The sequence below is a fragment of the Colias philodice genome, chromosome 19, assembly GCF_061535455.1.
Source record: "Colias philodice isolate Cphi_HAF_F1 chromosome 19, ilColPhil1 Martin Lab GWU primary, whole genome shotgun sequence".
Taxonomy (NCBI): Eukaryota; Metazoa; Arthropoda; class Insecta; order Lepidoptera; family Pieridae; genus Colias; species Colias philodice.
In genome coordinates this window covers 1,151,496-1,171,048 of record NC_143104.1, presented here as the reverse complement: position 1 = coordinate 1,171,048, position 19,553 = coordinate 1,151,496, and the positions used below count along the sequence as shown (strand labels likewise).

At 35.5% G+C, this 19,553-nt stretch overlaps 1 protein-coding gene across 1 annotated transcript in view; it reads right to left on the bottom strand.

Moving 5' to 3' along the window:
• The window catches only part of LOC149479725 (ras-specific guanine nucleotide-releasing factor 1-like), a 50,411-nt gene extending 31,090 nt beyond the window's left edge, over nt 1–19,321 (bottom strand). Inside the window, exons 1-17 of the mRNA XM_089707502.1 lie at nt 19,232–19,321; nt 18,658–18,726; nt 17,727–17,840; nt 16,609–16,715; nt 9,230–9,377; nt 8,425–8,544; nt 7,445–7,542; nt 6,865–6,922; nt 5,857–6,028; nt 4,718–4,911; nt 3,888–4,013; nt 3,551–3,653; nt 2,717–2,905; nt 2,007–2,108; nt 1,335–1,586; nt 673–855; nt 147–212 (exon numbers count right to left, since the gene is read on the bottom strand). Coding sequence (XP_089563628.1) covers nt 147–212; nt 673–855; nt 1,335–1,586; nt 2,007–2,108; nt 2,717–2,905; nt 3,551–3,653; nt 3,888–4,013; nt 4,718–4,911; nt 5,857–6,028; nt 6,865–6,922; nt 7,445–7,542; nt 8,425–8,544; nt 9,230–9,377; nt 16,609–16,715; nt 17,727–17,840; nt 18,658–18,726; nt 19,232–19,321 — 2,191 coding nt within the window. The remainder of the gene's footprint in view (nt 1–146; nt 213–672; nt 856–1,334; nt 1,587–2,006; nt 2,109–2,716; nt 2,906–3,550; nt 3,654–3,887; nt 4,014–4,717; nt 4,912–5,856; nt 6,029–6,864; nt 6,923–7,444; nt 7,543–8,424; nt 8,545–9,229; nt 9,378–16,608; nt 16,716–17,726; nt 17,841–18,657; nt 18,727–19,231) is intronic.
• Between the last annotated feature and the right edge of the window lie 232 nt (nt 19,322–19,553).

Genomic DNA, 19,553 nt, shown 5'->3' with positions numbered 1-19,553 from the left:
TTATTATAATCGGTTAAGTGGTTTAGGAGTCCATTGAGGACAAACATTGTGACACGAGATTTATATACATAATTATACATAATTATGTTATTATACATAGTATATATTATGTATATTAAGATAATAAAAATAAGGAAAATTCTTACTTTTCCCACGTCCAACGCGCCAGAATCTAGACTGCCAATCTCTCTCACTATATTCGGAACCGTAACCTGAATTCGGAATATTTAAGTCAGTATTGTGACAGAATGATTCAAAATATTAAAAAATGCCAATAAAAAGAGAAATTAAAAACAAAAAATATGATTTTTTGTACGTTTTTATTGAATTTATAGCTTACATTATTTACAAGGTAAATTATAAAAATATTTGTGGACATTGACCAATCAATTTGAGCCTCAAAATCTAAAAAAAAAAAATATTTTTGACAGTTTTTATTGAATTTTTAAAACGAAGTTCCATATCACGCGCTGCGAAAGGGGGCTAGACGGAAAAAAATAAGATGAAAAGTTTTACGACACTTTTTGCTATAGTGCCGTGCGCTAATTTTCTGTCAGTCTCTCTCTAACTTAAAACTTCGTTCCATCCGGTTTTCCCTTGACACCTCTCAAGATTTTTTTTGTAAAGTTTTTGATCTTTCAATAAAGCATCCGATATTTATTAATTTACCACCTGAAACAGAGCTGGCAGCGCTAGTTTTCCGCGTGGCATCGGGTGGTGGGGGGAGGTCCATGTCCTGTTGGGACTGTTCGTAGAACACTTGCTTCAGAGCCTCCAGTACTGTGACACCGTCCGTGAACACGCGGTACGTGAGGAGGAACGTGTTCAGGAAGTCCACTGAGAGGAAACGGAGATCTGGAATGTGACTTTAAAGTTAGAAAAGGGTTCTGAAAGAAAAAAATGTGTGCGTGTACTAGTGTACACACGTAAGAAGTGAAACTTCTTTATGACCTTATTTTTCAAAAAATAATTTACTATATGCAACTTTACAGAAATACGTTGAATCACGCGTGGTACGGATAAAAACAAGATGGCGCGTAACGGAAAAATGTTACACTAAATTTTTTTCCAACGCCGATAAAGAAGTTTCACTTCAATAATTTTATGATAAGACTACAGTTTTATCGTGATAGAAGACACTAGCGATGCTCTGCGGTTTCACCCGCATTGCTCCACTCCTGTTGGTATTAGCGTGATGATGCCAATAGCCTTCCTCGATAAATGGGCTATCTAACACCAAAATATTTTTTCTAATCGGACCAGTAGTTAGTGAGATTAGCGCGTTCGAACAAACAAACAAATTATAATATGATAAAAAAACTGTCCATCCATACCAGTCAACCTCTGCAACAATCTCTGCGGAGTGGCCGATCTAATTTGCGGAACTTTACAAGAATTGAGTGTTCTACTAAATCTGATATCCACGTCATCAGTGAACAAGGCTCTATCAGATCGACAAGCGGGGAGACTAGCGGATGCTGTGCCGCAAGATCCACAAGCTCGGAGCAGTTCTGTGAGAGCAGCACTTTCCATACATTGGGCTAGTTCGCTTGTCCAAGCTGCTTTCTCTTCTAGGGTTGCTGCCACTGAGAAAATTCACATTATTTATAAAAAAATCAAAATATTTTTTTTTGAAGTGAAACTTCTTTAACCCATTGAGCCCCGAACGGCCCGATCGGTCCACGACACAATAGATTTTCTTTTGTGTCTGTGATTCCGGGGCCTGAGTTATTAAATGCGTTGATAGTAAAATTTCAAGATCCCGTCGTGGAAATACCGTCACGTCATGGAGTAAGGCGACGATTTTGGTAGCTGAATCGTACCAAAGAAGTTTCACTTCTGACAAGCGTGCTCAGCAAACACGCTTTTTTATATTTCTTTCATTTACATTAAATTTCAAATATAAATTATTTATTTAAAAAAATCAAATCATTTATTTCTTTCATTCACATTAGGTCTTTAAAAAAAATGCTATACCTACAGAATTATATTTAACAAAATTTTACCTAAATGAGCGCAGATCTGTTCTCCCTTCACTTCCACGAGTATCTTAAAATCTTTTCCTTGATAACTTTCTCCTCCGGGCGATGAACATACAGAAGCAGTGTCTAAAAATATAAATTTAGTATTATAATATTCATCATTCTCATGGCAATAAGGGCATTTTCGACATTTTCTTAGATCTTAATGTGAAGGAAAATCATCAGTGAAACATACACACATGCTTGGCACTAATCGAAATTGCCTGAAATATATTTTTATTTGATAACTTATAAAAACGTCATCTGTATTATTCGATAAGTCTTCATAAGTCGCATTAATAGTCTGCCTGAACTACTTGAAAGAAAATTTATCAGAGAATCAAAAGCACCCACGTTATTTTTCTTTGAGTTTAAAATTTAACCATTTTGTTATTGATGTACTAAATTCAATGTAATCAGCTTAATCTTAAAAATATATGATGCCCAGATTACGTATTATGTATAACTAGCGGTCCGCCCCGGCTTCGCCCGTGGTCCATGCAATAAAAGGTAGTCTATGTTCTTTCTCAGGGTCTAAAGAATGTCTGTGCCAAATTTCATAATCGGTCCAGTAGTTTATGCGTGAAAAACATACATACAAACCTTTCCTCTTTATAATATTAGTATAGATAAAATTGTGTGACGACATAATCGTATATGCAAAACCAAGTCCAGAAATAAATTATATTTATTACCATCATCATCATGATTAGAAGGATCTTCGATAAGCAGAGCATCATGTAGCGGCAATCTGCCCGAAGGTGGTAAATGTAGCCTTCCTCCCGGAGCTCGAGTTGTTAACAACAAGTGGTTACTGAAGAGAAACGCTTGACGGGATTGGAGGGTTGCTCTACGGCCTTTGCCCACCACTTGGGATAATGTGCCTGGGTTGGGAAAATAATTTTATAAGTTTATACAAAGATTGAATTATTTTATTTGGGAGAAGATTTTATTATAATTTAAGTTCCAACCAACATTTTGCGAGACATGTTGCACAACTTAATGTCCAATATGTAGAAAGTTAGCGCAGAGCTTTTAAACAATGTTGTCTGTTCTATGCTCTATACTAAGTCAGTACATATCGCCAGAACACATGACACAACATGTACGACAAAGTCACACAACAGCGTGCGACGTTGCCAGCTGGCATACAACATGTATAATGGTGTTGATTACAGCCACGCGTCGTGTTGCGCCCCAGCTGGCAACGTCGCACGCAGTTTTGCGACGTTGTCCTACGGGATGCGACGTACGTTTAGAGCAATGTTGCCTACTGGAACTGGAACCTCCTCATTCATTGTAAATATTTGTTTTGCAGCCAAGTTAAACATCATGCTTAGTGACAACACCATGTGTTGAAAACTCTTGTCAAAAATTCTCGCCCGAAAAGCGTCACAAAATTGCAAACATCATTATTTATCAACTGTTGCTTAACTATTATGGCTAATAAATAAGTAGTTTTTATTATTTGCATTTTGTTTCCTAATCTTCTACTGTTAGCAGTTCTAAATATCTAATTATTCACTCACCTTGTCGTATGAAAACTTGGTTGACATCAAGTAAAATATCGCACCCTTCTATGATCATTCGTTCCACGGCCAAGTTCTTACGAAGGTTTTCGGTTTCGCTGACCTACAGAATGACAAAATATTGCTATTGAATTAAGAAAATACCTTTTTAAGTATTGTTGATATACATAAGGTGTATTTTATTGAGATAGATCATTTTAAATTTTGAAACATTAAAAGATCATTGCCATTTTTTCTGTATCTTGATTTTGATAATTTTTAAATTTAAATCAAGCTCAATTAAATAACCTAACCTTAACAAAAGAAAAATAATAATTGTTCTACTTTTACAGCCTACCTCATCATGCATTTGCCGCGAAAGTTCTTCGAGTTGCGCTCGCGCATGTTGCAAGCTGCGTCTCTCCACGTGGTCGTGTGGAGTGTGGGCTAACAGCTCGTGGAGAGTTATTATGTAGCGTGGTATCTGCGAGAAAAAAATCATTTTAGGCACTAAAGGGTCGTGAAAGTAATAAAACACTGTATTTAAATTAACCTGATACATAGGAAATTTACGAAGCATCTCCATCGACCGTTCCTCTTCAATATCACCTAAATTAACACAAGTAAAGCACAATAGACGGTGAAATATTTTAAACTTTACCTTCATTTGATGCATCAGGAAGGTGAGGAAAGTTATTGTGGAGAACGGAATGTTAAAATTCCTCCATCGAGAAAAAAAGGGATCCTTGACCAGTGTACTCAACTGGCCGGCCGTTAAGGCCCTGATTAATGCTGACGAAATATTTTATATTGCAAACATTTGGTCTGTGCGATTGAGAGCTAGTTGTTGCTACTTACTAATATTAATTACTCCTAAAAGTAGGCACAAATGTAAAATTGTTGTAACAATTTCATCTAGTGAAATGGTCTCCAGCGGCCGTCCCTGGCAAACTAGCAAGCTTTGTTTCCACTCGATAATCACTAAAACTATCAAACAGAAAATTTGTCGTACAATTTAAACAGTTTTATTTATTATCTTTCCTGATGCATCGGAAACGTAAGGAAGGTCTCCATTGACCGTGCAAATAAGCTAGTTTTGCTTTTTCTTCAAAATCATTCCTAAATTCCTAATTATTATAATTATGTATACTTTTCAAGAATTATTTGAATATTTCGAGTCCCAATCACCTGATGCATCGGGAACGTAAGGAATGTCTCCAATGACCGTCCCTGACACGCGGGCTTGCTCTCGAGCCGCGCCAGCAGCTGCGTGAAGGGCGCGGCCTGCTTGCACTCCGTCAGCACTTGCAGCGAGTAGTGGTGGTTGCGCACGTACTCCTGGTAGATTGTGAGCATCGGGAGGAGCATGTCGAATAGATCCCCTGAAGGGAGATTTGAAAGAAAGAAACCATTTATTCCAACACACACAACACACATAAAATAGCATTGTAAGTAAATTTTAAATAATATGCAATATTTAGAAATTAAAGACTTTTTAACGGATTTTAAACGCGATTTATTCATTCTATTATTTTCCCGACGTTTCGAACACTTTACAGCGAGCGTGGTCACGGGGAGACTAATATGTAATAGAAAACATAAATGTATGTGTGGTTGCATGCGCTAAAAAAGGAAGCCACTCAGGATACCTGAGGCGTACCTCAGCACTGATTTTCAGTGACCCCTTCTTGCAGGTGATTTTGGTACAAAATGGTAATAATGGAAGCAAAATACGGTCTGGTAGTTGAGAGATTTGAACGAAGGAAAAAACATTTAATCAAAGACATTATCTATACTAATATTGTAAGGTGGAGAGTTTGATTATACGCGCTAATCTCAGGAACTACTGGTCCGATTTGAAAAATTCGTTCGGTGTTAAATAGCGCATTTATAGAGAAAGGCTATAGGCAACAGAAGCGGAGCCACACGGGTGAAACCGCGAAACGCAGCTAGTTATCTATAAAAACAAAGAAAATCGTATAACATAAAAAAGGAAATATATTTAAATGTCGACTGAAAAAAAAATTGATTCGGTAAATTATTTGCGACCCTAAACCTAAAGATCCGTAAAGTTACAATACACAATTAGTGATATACCAGTTTAATCAAAATCATGCATTAGCGCTATTTTTATTTTAGTAATATGCATACATATAATATTATTTTGTAATCCAATAAAATCATGTTAAAGTTTCCATGAGAAGAAAAAAGAGAGAGAGAGAGAAAGTAAAATTTATATTTTCTAAGTTTTAACTTTTGATTCATTTCGGGTTTTATATAAAACCAAATATTAATAGCACTAGGTATTTATCATATTAGCTAATTACCTAAAACAAGAGTAGGCCACGACTCCATCCTGGAAGTTAATCCCTTGAAGAATATCTGATGCAGGAACAACACCGTCTCGCTGTTCAGGAATATAGAGTTCACATCCTCGTGTGTGCAGGGCGGCTTCTTAGAGCTTGCCGCCATTTTGAATGGCCGGAGGAAACATGTAACCTGGTATTATCGTATTATCAAGTCCTAGTACTGATTTTCCAATACTTGATCAAACATTATAGGGCTTATATTCAATCCTTGGTTGAAACGTAGTCGAATATGAATGTGTCATGGTCCCTCTTCACAATCAAGAGCGTTGGCCCAACAAATGTTCGTCGATGTTTGCCGCCATTACGGCGATTACAAATATACATCTATTATGACGACCTATTAAAGACAAACAAACAAACAAACAAAAATACTTTATTGTGCACCAATAAATAAAAATTACAAAAGTAAATATATAAAATAAATAGACACAGTTGAGCACAACTGGCACAAAGACATTTAGTTCCTCTACACTATCGTGATTGCATCTACTCGCCCAACGCTGCACATTGTGAAGAAGGCCCATAAGAATCGTAACGAAAATTTATCTCGCATTACAATATTGGAAGATTCAAACACAAATATTAATTTGTTTAATTAGACTTCTTCTCGAATGGTTGATCAATTGATGATAATAATCTTAGGTAGAATCAATCAACAATGTTCTCAAGTTCGGCCGTTAAACGACCACTTGAAATATGTGTAACTACCTGTCTTTTAATTAAACCAAGGATTGAAAGAAAATCAGCCCTAACTGTAAAATATAAAGCGTGTTTAAACTCAATTTTCTAGGTCAAGTAAGTGCTTTATCGTGAAAGCGGATATCAAAATTATAGCAATTACTTATTCAAGTATTGATTTTAGTTAATTGCGCCTGAATGTAATAGAAGATTAAATTGATTTCAATTAATGGTCTACATAATTCAATCACTTGATTTAATTTCATCGAGACATTAAACAATACGTACCAAAATTTCCATTTGCTCCAAGTATTCTTCTTCAGCTTCAACCATTTTGAATACGAGGCTAAAATAGAATTATTACGTTTTACAATTTTAAATAAAAGCATTTCGAAGCATCATCATATTATATTGTTTTTTTTAGAAATAAAGAAATAAAACATTGATTTGTCAGTTTTCGTATAAGGAACATAATTTTGAAAATCTATTGAAACTCGAGACAATTATTGTGTGCTATGAGTTGTTACAGCTTTTTATGTTACTTTGTATGTTTGTATGTACGCCTTAATTCTTTAGACTCGAATTTGACCTACTTTAAAGGGACATGATTCAAACGTACATTTTTATCAAGGATTTGTGTCAATAATTTCATGAGTTTGTTGTATTTAAGCGTTCCTTTTGAAGTGAAACTTCTCTAGGCACATTGAGAGGAAATTTTTAGGGTCCCGTCGTGACAATACCATCACGTCATGGAATAAGGCCACGATTTTGGTATCATTGAATCTTACCTAAGAAGTTTCACTTCTGACACGTGTGCACGGCACACACGCTCTTTTTTATAAGTGAATATATGTATATATTATGTTACCTGTTTCTCTTCCTCATGCTCTCGGCATGAGGGCTCTTGATGTACTGTTCGACGATCTGCTTCCATCGCCGACGACACAACCAGCCGCGGAAGAAACTCTGCATAAATAACTAGATATTGTTTACAATTTAGGTTCAACTTAATTGATATGGATAAAAGGTTTAAGCTGAAAAAAAAGTACAAGGAATAGAGGTGGAGTGAAGTGTGAAGGAGGTTAAATTTAACAATAAACATATTTATTTAATACTGTATAAGTAACTGCGAAGAAATTCTCTTTGTGGATTATTAATTATAGTAGGCTAGAAATACTTAACATTTTCTTTTAAAATCTTCATAGGAGAACATAAAATCTCTGAGTTTTTAACCAATATTAATAGTTTTGTCTTTCAAGTAGTATATTCTAAATAGAAGATAATTGCCAAAAATACAAAACAGTTTGAAGCGAAAAGTTTGATGTTTTTTTTTCTACATTTCTCATCAAATGATAAAAATAAGAATATCAAATCAGCTACAAGAATTAAAAACTGAAATCTAGTAAATAATGCCAAATCTAGTAAACTCTTTACTCTCTGCCAAGTCTTGTTAACGACAGCCAAGTCTAGTTAACGACGGCCAAGTCTGATAGTACACTGCTATGTCTACTTAAATACTGCCAAGTCTAACAAATGCTGTTAAGTTTAGTAAAAAAAATGACAATTCTAGTTAACGACTGCCATGTCTAAACACTACCTAGTGTAATAAACACCGCTAAGTCTAATAAATACTGCTAAGTCTAATCACTCAAGTATTAAAAAAAATACCAAGTTGCTAAAAACATTTACAAATCTAGTTAGCTCCTGCTATTTCTAGTCACTGCCAAGTCTAGTCATATTACCAGGTCTTGAAAAACACTACCAAGTATATAATACAAGTCTCCTGTATCACTGCCAAGTCAAATAAAACACAGCCAAGTCTACTAAAACACTGCCAAGTGTAGTTACCTGGACTTTCTTGATCTTCCTCAGCTCGGAAGGGTCGATCTCATCGGACAGTGTTGGCGAGAGACTCGCAGAGGAAGTCGCACGGGTCGACGGTTCGTGCTCTTTCTTGTAAGCGCAGAGCTATGTTAACATCTCGCACTTTAATAGATGATGGAATTGTGTGGTGCTGAATTTTTGTGTGATGGTAAATGTTTAAGACCGCCTCCTTGGTACAGTGGTTGATGCGTGAGCGTAGCATCGAGGGATCCTGGGTTCGATTCCCGGTGGAGACGAAGAAAAAAAATGTCTCGGTCAGGTAGGATACAGAAGGCTGATCACCTACTTGTCCACAAAGAAAGTCGATCGGTGAAACAGATGTAGGTATAATGCATCTGCCCCTTACCCCACTAGGGGACATGGGACTTCACTTTTTAAATGGTTAAGTAGATAGAAAATAAGTTGAGGATGCTTTGTTGTCTGTGGGTGGTTAATGTGGGAAAATAGAAAGATATGAGAGTAAATCGTAAGCGTTTAAAATTGAAATATAATGAATGATGATACATATTGAGATTACGAGTTGATGAGTTTTCATAATATAAAGAGTATGGTAAAAAAAATCTTTGTGTACTTCTTTGTAATATTTTCTTTTTTATACCGATTGTTGGTTAATATTTTTTGTTGTGTATTTGTATGTTTGCTATCGCATTGATGAAATAGGTTTGTTATTGACGCGACAAAAAAAATCATAAAATTAATTCAGAATTCACTTCGAGTCTTACACAATATAAACCACAAATAATACAACTATACTAGTTATATCACTTACCTCTGATCGCAGTTTCTTCACTTCATTGGACAGTTCCTCGCACTGCTGCGCGTACTGCCAGCGTGATGTCCTCTCGCTTTCCACAACTTGTAAGAGATGTAGCTGCTTTTGTTCTAGCTCCTCTTTTTGTAGGAGCAGTTTATTGAAACTGGTAGTTGGAGAGATTGAAGATAGACATAAATTAACAAATAGGAATGAAATTATAACTGATTAATTTGTCTGAATTAAGTCTAATGAAAGTTTGCTAATCCTTGACTTTTGGCACTTGGCTACATTTATGGGTTTACCAATTTGTTGTTCAGCTGTTGTAGACTAACAGTCATTATGAATTTTTCAAAACTTGTTATCTTGCAGACAACTTCAAAAAAAAAAGATATCATTTTTATTTCATAGGGTATTTAATTCATTCATAATAGCATACCCATCACCCAAACATTATCCTTATATGACATACCAGGCAAAGACCAATATTAGTGAAGAACCTATTGCTCTACACTTAAAAATAAATAATAAAAAATCTGTTATTATTTAAAAGAACTTTAATAATATAATAAGTAAACCAAGTCCATAGATTAAAATGGGAATATTATAGTTTTAATATCATATTATCTAAGCTAATGAAATTAACTTTATCGTAGCTGTTGCATACATTTTTAAACTTTATTAAAACTTGTTATTGCCAATTAATAATTTTCTAAGTTTTAACTTTATATAGGAACGCTTTTAATATTTTAAAATTACTTAGTATGTAGTATAAATTATAATACCAATCGTAATGTCTTGTCGTTACGAACATTTATACCTTATAAACATTTCAATGTAAAATATTTCATCTTATTTATATTATTCTAGAAGATAAAAAAGCTTTCGTTTTTTAGAGAATTAAAATTGAAACTTGTGTTTATAAAATGCATGTAGGTACGGTATCATCCCTGAATCATGAAAGCATGCAATAAACGACAATCATCTATAACTGATACACTTTAATACCTACGTATATTATTTCTGGTAAATTCTACAGAGATCATGTAGGTGGTCCTTTGTACTTCGCCATGGTAACGGAGCTCCGAGGTATTGAGCTGTGACCTAATTCCGATCCTTTGAATCTATAGATGTTTATCTAAGAGGTACATTGGTATTGAGAGGATTTTACAAAGTGTTTGAATATAAAACTGGGAGATATATTTTATGCTGTTGAATATAGAATTTTTAAACAGGTCATGTTATTTGTTATGGTATACCTACACATGTTATTCTATCTTAATTAAGATCTTCGAAAACCTTATTCTCAACTATTAACTGAGTACTAGTTGTTGTGCATTTCAATTTTCAAAAAAGCTGTTTAAATAAGTGATACTTAATTAAAAAAGTCAGTAAGTAGTTTGGTAAACTTTTTTTCCAATGAGTATAATGTCAAGAGTTTCCTAATTCTCTATTTAACTTGCCTTCTGAGCGGGTAGTTTCATTAATGTTGTATGATATATATTTTAACCATTCAAATGTGTTTTTGAGCAAAGATTATTTGAATAAGCATAAATATTTGAGTTCAAGTAATGTTATCAATATAGGTAGCATATTGATAAAGTATAAGGATATAAGTATGTATATATTATCATGTTCTATAACATAAATTTTGGAGTGATCTCGATATCATGCATTCGTGTGATTTCGTATTAAAATGCAGATTTCTCAAATATCTGTTTCAACTTATCGCTTTGTCGAGGAATTTCGACCACTGGGCGACAATAACAATTTTATTGAATTTAGTATTATTCTATGATTATTAATATTAAAGTTAGTATTATTCTCGTGTTTATTTTGAAGTCAAATTTCTTTAGGCGCGTTGAGAGTAAAATTTCAGGAGTAAGGTGACGATTTTAGTATCTTTGAATCTTGTCAAAGAAGTTCCACTTCTGACACGTGTGCTCAGCACACACGCTCTTTTTTAATGCGTTTGTTATTAAAATGCCAAATAAATCTGTTACTGATTGTATACTGATTGTCCATAATACGTTCCTTCTTATTACCACATACAGACAACCACGCTATCACTTCTTGTATAATAATTATTTCAATTACCACAGTTCTCCTGTGAACCTAATCCACGTTTCCATGGCAACGGCCGCCAGGTAAATACAACTTATGTTAATTAATATGTAGGTAATTAATATATGTGTGTATGGTTAAAGGGCTGGGAATGTAAGGTCATGGCCAAAAGTTTCATAACAAAATGGTTTATTCAATGTTTATTCATAAGAATTTTTTGTAAATGGTTTATAGTTTTAATGTAGGCTTGTTTCTCTAGTAGGTACAGACTCAATTTTTTTAATATTTTAAGCTATTGCATAGCTTTTATCTCAGACTTTGAGCGCGGCGACCGAATGTTAAAAATTCCGTAACTAAAAAATCTAAAACCCCCTCTCCAACCGGCACAGCGATGCGATGCTGCAATAGCTTTACCGCGGCAGTCCTCGAGTGCCCCACGTATTTTTTTGTATTAAATGCGATGAAATCTCAAATACATTTATCACAAAATGGTATATTCTAAGGGTATATTATAATATGTATTAAACATTGACTTGAATTCCTATGTAAACTCCATACTGCCCCAGGTCAGGGCCGTGACCCTAATCTCGCGTTACCATGGCAACGAGCTCCCCATATAGCATATTTAAAGCGTTCCGTAGGTAGTACCGTGAGAATTGTTGAAAATTTAAAATTACATTTATTCTGAAGGAGTTTTCTCAAGTTACAGAAGACATTGTTATTATAATATTATAAATGTTCCTAAATTTATGTCATTTTTAGCAAAGGGTTATTTAATTATTACGTATAGACAGTAGTAACTCATGTATAAAAACTAATTTATTTATTTATTTAAAAGGTGTACACTACAGTTGACAATTTTGACTATTTATACACAATTTTATATTAATTAAAACACAATATGTTGCGATAAAATGCCAAAAAAATACACACAGCATAGTAATTGAGAAAAAAAATATTACAAACTAGCGGTCCGCCCCGGCTTCGCCCGTGGTACATATTTTCGCAATAAAAAGTAGCCTATGTCCTTTCTCGGGTATCAAAATATCTCCATACCAAATTTCATGCAAATTGGTTCAGTAGTTTAGGCGTGATTGAGTAACAGACAGACAGACAGAGTTACTTTCACATTTATAATATTAGTATGGATTACATTATACTATCCGTCACAATGTAGAACCTCTACGACGTTCTACATTGACTACTACGATGTATTTATAAATTGCTACGAATTTGTAGGTTTTGTGCGTATCAACGTTGTAAAATTTCTACACTATAATAAATATACCTATGTCTTTTTTCAGTCCCCCATATTAATTTGAAGCATTCATAACTTTTAGAACTTGAGTCTCTCAAGTCATTCCGCCCAACTTTGCCACCAGCACGTGAGCTATCGTTTAAGGCGCGGGACATATACAAGCGGCGCGGCGCGCATCGGGCGCACCGCGGGCGCGCCAGCCGGCGCGCCGCGGGCGCGCCAGCCGGCGCGCCTCGGGCGCGCTGTTGGCGTCCGAAAATGATATTTATATAGAGTGGTTAAATGCATTTTCTTCATGCATAATTTAGTAAAATTATGTTTTTTGTGCTAAAAGAGATTTGAAAGTAACGTTAATTTGAAAGTAACGATTTTGTTTTGATAATTCCTTGTAAGTAAATAGCGAGGATAACCCCACGATTGCAAATATATCTTTGTTGGAAATGTTGGAATTTACTTGGAAAATTTTATAGTACTTTTAAAGTACATAATTTTAAAGTAGTACTGGTAAGAAAAGAAGGTTAAAATAACACAAAATTTATATTGTACTAGCGGTCCGCCCCGGCTTCGCCCGTGGTACATATTTCGCAATAAAAGGTAGCCTATGTTCTTTCTCAGGGTCTAAAGATTATCTGTGTCAAATTTCATCAAAATCGGTCCAGTACCTAGTTTATGCGTGAAAACCATACATACATACATACATACATACATACAAACCTTTCCTCTTTATAATATTAGTATAGATAAAATATGGTTTTCAAACACAGGTTTACATTTAAACCATATAAATCTTATCATTAAAATCTCAGTTCAAAAGTATTTACAGTACTGATCATTCCACAATATTATTACAATTACAAATAAATAAAAAACACAATCAAAATCAGGATTATCTTTATTTCTGACATTGTAAATACATGGGAACTTTCATTATGCTCTTCTTCATTTTCACTTTCCCTACTGCCATCACCTGTGTAAATCATTTCATCGATTAATTCAATTCACCTTTAAAAACAAAACGAAGAAGGGTATTTAATAGCAGCTCTATATAATTCCACACAGAGAGAACACATTTTTGACTGACAGGCTACCGTCTCCTATAGACCGGGAGATACTGACACAAAATTTCGAGTCATTTGTAACAGGATGGCGGTTCTACAGGGGTCTTAGTACGCAATGACAAAAAGAAAAACGATGGTGTGAACGCTGGTACCGGTGGCTTAGTCGCGTGGGCGTTAGTCGAACTCGTCGGAAAAATAGCGAAGTCAAACAATTTGTAACACAAAAATTTTAGAATTTACCGATAGCCCATAAAAAAGAAGTAGGCGGTAGTGTCATGCCATACTTTTCCGGTGTGACTTACAGCCCGCCATACATAGACGCGAATGTGTTGATTTAAAAAAAACAATTCAACCATTTGTACCAGGCTAACTTTTGCACAGGTAACCATCGTCGTGCAGCCATTTACGAAAATCGCCATGCCATACTTTTCGGACGATTCCAAATGGTCGCCATACCGCCGAAAATCTGCAAATTTTTTTTTGTAACAATTGTAACAGACAAATGACTCGAAATTTTGTGTCAGTATCTCCCGGTCTACTACCACCCGATTTGTTTTTGATTGTGTATGACCGTGAATTGACCTCTATTTGGGGAAGCGCGCCTGCGGTACGCCTGCGGTACGCCCGCGGCGCAACGGTGGCGTGCCGCCTCGACGCCTGTCCAAAATTCTTTCATACAAAATGTATAAGAAGGATGTGGTGCAAAACAGATTGAAGAGGCGCGCTTATGGCACGCCCGCGCCCGCACCGCTTGTGTTTGACCCGCGCCTTAAATGACTATCATTCCTGAATTTAATACTCTGATTAACTGTGTCAAATATTAGCTATCTCAAAGTATAACTCTGATCATATTCAGTCCGAAAAGAACAGCTAGAGGTGGAAATTTCAATATTAAAAAAATCCTTTTTGTTCAATTACCTTAGCTGATATACCTATTATACTATGTACCTACATACATTTACATCCCACTAAAAGCAAGTTACCAAAACATTTCCTCTAAGGCGCGGGTCAAACACAAGCGGTGCGGGCGCGGGCGTGCCATAAGCGCGCCTCTTCAATCTGTTTTGCACCACATCCTTCTTATACATTTTGTATGAAAGAATTTTGGACAGGCGTCGAGGCGGCACGCCACCGTTGCGCCGCGGGCGTACCGCAGGCGTACCGCAGGCGCGCTTCCCCAAATAGAGGTCAATTCACGGTCATACACAATCAAAAACAAATCGGGTGGTAGTAGACCGGGAGATACTGACACAAAATTTCGAGTCATTTGTCTGTTACAATTGTTACAAAAAAAAATTTGCAGATTTTCGGCGGTATGGCGACCATTTGGAATCGTCCGAAAAGTATGGCATGGCGATTTTCGTAAATGGCTGCACGACGATGGTTACCTGTGCAAAAGTTAGCCTGGTACAAATGGTTGAATTGTTTTTTTTAAATCAACACATTCGCGTCTATGTATGGCGGGCTGTAAGTCACACCGGAAAAGTATGGCATGACACTACCGCCTACTTCTTTTTTATGGGCTATCGGTAAATTCTAAAATTTTTGTGTTACAAATTGTTTGACTTCGCTATTTTTCCGACGAGTTCGACTAACGCCCACGCGACTAAGCCACCGGTACCAGCGTTCACACCATCGTTTTTCTTTTTGTCATTGCGTACTAAGACCCCTGTAGAACCGCCATCCTGTTACAAATGACTCGAAATTTTGTGTCAGTATCTCCCGGTCTATAGGAGACGGTAGCCTGTCAGTCAAAAATGTGTTCTCTCTGTGTGGAATTATATAGAGCTGCTATTAAATACCCTTCTTCGTTTTGTTTTTAAAGGTGAATTGAATTAATCGATGAAATGATTTACACAGGTGATGGCAGTAGGGAAAGTGAAAATGAAGAAGAGCATAATGAAAGTTCCCATGTATTTACAATGTCAGAAATAAAGATAATCCTGATTTTGATTGTGTTTTTTATTTATTTGTAATTGTAATAATATTGTGGAATGATCAGTACTGTAAATACTTTTGAACTGAGATTTTAATGATAAGATTTATATGGTTTAAATGTAAACCTGTGTTTGAAAACCATATTTTATCTATACTAATATTATAAAGAGGAAAGGTTTGTATGTATGTATGTATGTATGTATGTATGGTTTTCACGCATAAACTAGGTACTGGACCGATTTTGATGAAATTTGACACAGATAATCTTTAGACCCTGAGAAAGAACATAGGCTACCTTTTATTGCGAAATATGTACCACGGGCGAAGCCGGGGCGGACCGCTAGTACAATATAAATTTTGTGTTATTTTAACCTTCTTTTCTTACCAGTACTACTTTAAAATTATGTACTTTAAAAGTACTATAAAATTTTCCAAGTAAATTCCAACATTTCCAACAAAGATATATTTGCAATCGTGGGGTTATCCTCGCTATTTACTTACAAGGAATTATCAAAACAAAATCGTTACTTTCAAATTAACGTTACTTTCAAATCTCTTTTAGCACAAAAAACATAATTTTACTAAATTATGCATGAAGAAAATGCATTTAACCACTCTATATAAATATCATTTTCGGACGCCAACAGCGCGCCCGAGGCGCGCCGGCTGGCGCGCCCGCGGCGCGCCGGCTGGCGCGCCCGCGGCGCGCCGGCTGGCGCGCCCGCGGTGCGCCCGATGCGCGCCGCGCCGCTTGTATATGTCCCGCGCCTAAGATTATGTTTTCATAGACGAAATGCTCACATTAGAGAAGCGGTATGCCGGCTGCGCGAAGCTAGAGAAAACATGTTTCAGGAAAAATTTAGCAAACATTATTTGACGTATTTTTTTTGTTTAAGTATTTTTTTCGTTATCTGTGTTTGCAAAACTACAAGTTCCTTTGCGCTTAGTATACCGATAGTGGGACAGCCTGTTTATGTAATAATTATATCGTTGTTATACATATATAATATTATATTCGGTTTTTTTAATAACAAATTGTTTTAACAACTAAAAACTCAGATAATTATTATTTTCCTTACCTGGCTTCCCGAATAGCATCGACCCAGTGCACGCAGTCCACTTCAGAGGCAGCTCGCAGTTCGTACTGACGCTGACTTTCACGACGATATGATATTGTGAAACAGAACTATGGAATATGATTATACGTTAGTCACGTTAAAAAAAAGGTTTGTAAAGTACATTCATCCGTCACATTATATATGGACCGCGTGAGCGTAGCACCGAGAGGTCCTGGGTTCGATACCCGGTGGAGACGAAGAAAAAAAAAGGTCTTGTTCTGGTAGGACACAGAAGGCTGATCACCTACTTGTCCCTAAAGAAAGTCGATGAGTGAAACAAATGTATAATGCATCTGCCCCTTACCCCACTAGGGGACATGGGACTTCACTATAATATATCCGTCACAATTCACATTGTAGAATATGGATGGATCGACATTTTAAAAGTTGTTATTCGGGAGTGTCCCTGTGACCAAGCTCGCTGTAAAGTATTCGATATCGCGTTTAACCTCTCAACCACCGAACGGCCAGATCCGACCGCGAGTCGCGTGTCTGTGATTCCGGGGCCTGATGGATTAAAATCCGTTAAAAACCTAAGTTGTGTGTGAGTAGGTACTCTTTTTTGTTTCTTCTTTTCTTTTTAGAATTAATGGGTATAAAGTTATTAATTATTATTGAATAAGTAAACTGCAAATCAACAGCTAATTCTCTTAATAGTCAAAGCATTTAAAATAATAGCAAATTATTCTGAAAAATATATAACCTCTACTTATACCTACTATCTTTTAAACACAAGTTAAAATAATTCGCTCAATGCATAGTTACTGTGATCGATTTTCTTAGATACTAAAATGATAATAAAATAAAAATCTTTGTTTTTCCAATTCCGTGTCGGGGCTTTAATTAATTAGATCAATGAAATAAAAATTTCACTCTGCTTATGTGTACACAATTCAATGAATAAATTTTATACATAAAAGCTAAACCTAACCTATACATGTTATAATTTCAATATCTCTTTGACCACAAGCAAGTTAGACCTTTTTAAAAGATATAATTATTAGCAATGCTTAAAGTCTCTAGCTCCTTGACTATAAAAAAGTTTGTCAGTAAAATAATATTAATTAATTTATACTTACAGAAGCATTTCTCTCCATAGGCGCTTTGCTAAGCCTCTCGCAGTATGAACCCTCCAGTAAGAGGACTCCGGTCGGACGACTGTTATTTTCCGACTCGTAGTAGAATAACAGGTTCTAATTGTAAAATAATAATAAAAGCTTAAAAAGATAATCATTAGAACTAAAACAAAATAAACACGCAAAATAAAATGTCATATAAATTTGTTCGAATTTCAAAATTACGGTCTTGTGAGCTTGCACCGAAAAACATTTAATATGTTCCACTCATGGACGTATAAAAAAAGACGGACGGTATATCGCCTAAACATTGAGTGAAGCCTAGTAATGGCGGCGAAACATCCATGTGTGTGTGCCATGTTGCCATGGCAACAGCTGTGTTGATGACAATGGCGGCTGTATTTTTTTCTATAAATTTTGCCGTAATAATTTTGTCATTAAAACATAAAAGAAATAACTTGCTTCCCTGTGGAATGCAATCCCTTGTGATTTGTTATTTAAAATTGTACTGTTGCGACACCATTTAACCACGCAAGACGGCATTTTAAATATTTTTTGTGAAACAGTGACGCAGTTAATCAGTCGGTAGTTCACGACGTAATGGCGGCCGACTAGCTTACTATGGTGAGAGTGTGTGCGTGTTTATTGTCTTTACACGATAGCTAGCTTACTATGGTGGCTTCACGTTGTTAGTTCGTAATACGGCGTCCGTCTTTTTTTATACGTCCATGGTTCCACTTTTAAATTTTTCATCAAAACTTCTTGTGTAAAAAGGAATTTATGTGCTAACAATCATTATTTATTACCAATGAAACGGTTTTCAATACCTATCTTAAAATTCGTATCTTTAAAAAACATTTTTGTATGTTAACTACTTATATGAAATGAAAATTATATATAACCTGTTTTTCACTAATTTAATGTAAGTACTTACTTGATAAAGTATAAACCAACGAAGCTGCCATTTGGTGTTGTCTGAACTCCGCTTGTGAAGATAGCCAGCCTGTAAAAAATATATTTTTAGATTCCCAGGTGAGGCATTATTTTCCTAAAGAACTAAATGTCAATAAAAAAAAAGTGTGAGTAACGAATTTTGTTAAAATAATAAAACATTCAAATATCTTAGTAACATTAAATTCATCTATTATCAATTAATTATTATTGGTGAAAAATAATTATATACGAACATAAATAATAGTAATAAAATAAAACCCTTGTTTGTTTGTAAACAAATTAAAATAATCCATAGTTACTAATAATATTATAAATGCGAAAGTAACTATGTCTGTCTGTTACTCAATCACGCCTAAACTACTGAACCAATTTTCATGAAATTTGGTATGGAGATATTTTGATACCCGAGAAAGGACATAGGCTACTTTTTATCCCGGGAAAATGACGCAATCCTGGAAATCCCACGGGAACGGGAACTATGCGGGTTTTTCCTTGATAACGCGGGCGAAGCCGCGGGCGGAATGCTAGTTATCTATAAAGAATTTTATTCTTACCTGCGAATGGTCATACTGCGCGCGCTCAGACAGCGCAATGAGCTGGCCATCATTGACGCGGATCGACCGCTGCATCTTCGGGCTCAACATGATGGTAACCTTTGACAACGAAAACAGTCATTATTATAATTATTGGTAGAACATTAACAAGCTGTAATAAATTATAAGATAAAGTTTCACCGCTCGCGAATTACCTAATGCTGCGGCCTGCGACGAAAAACAACTCCTTTCAACCAAAAGTTATTCTTCATAATAATAAATTAGTGTTAGCGTGAGAAACTATTTTTTTTTAATATAATAGAGATTTAAAAAGTAATTTCTA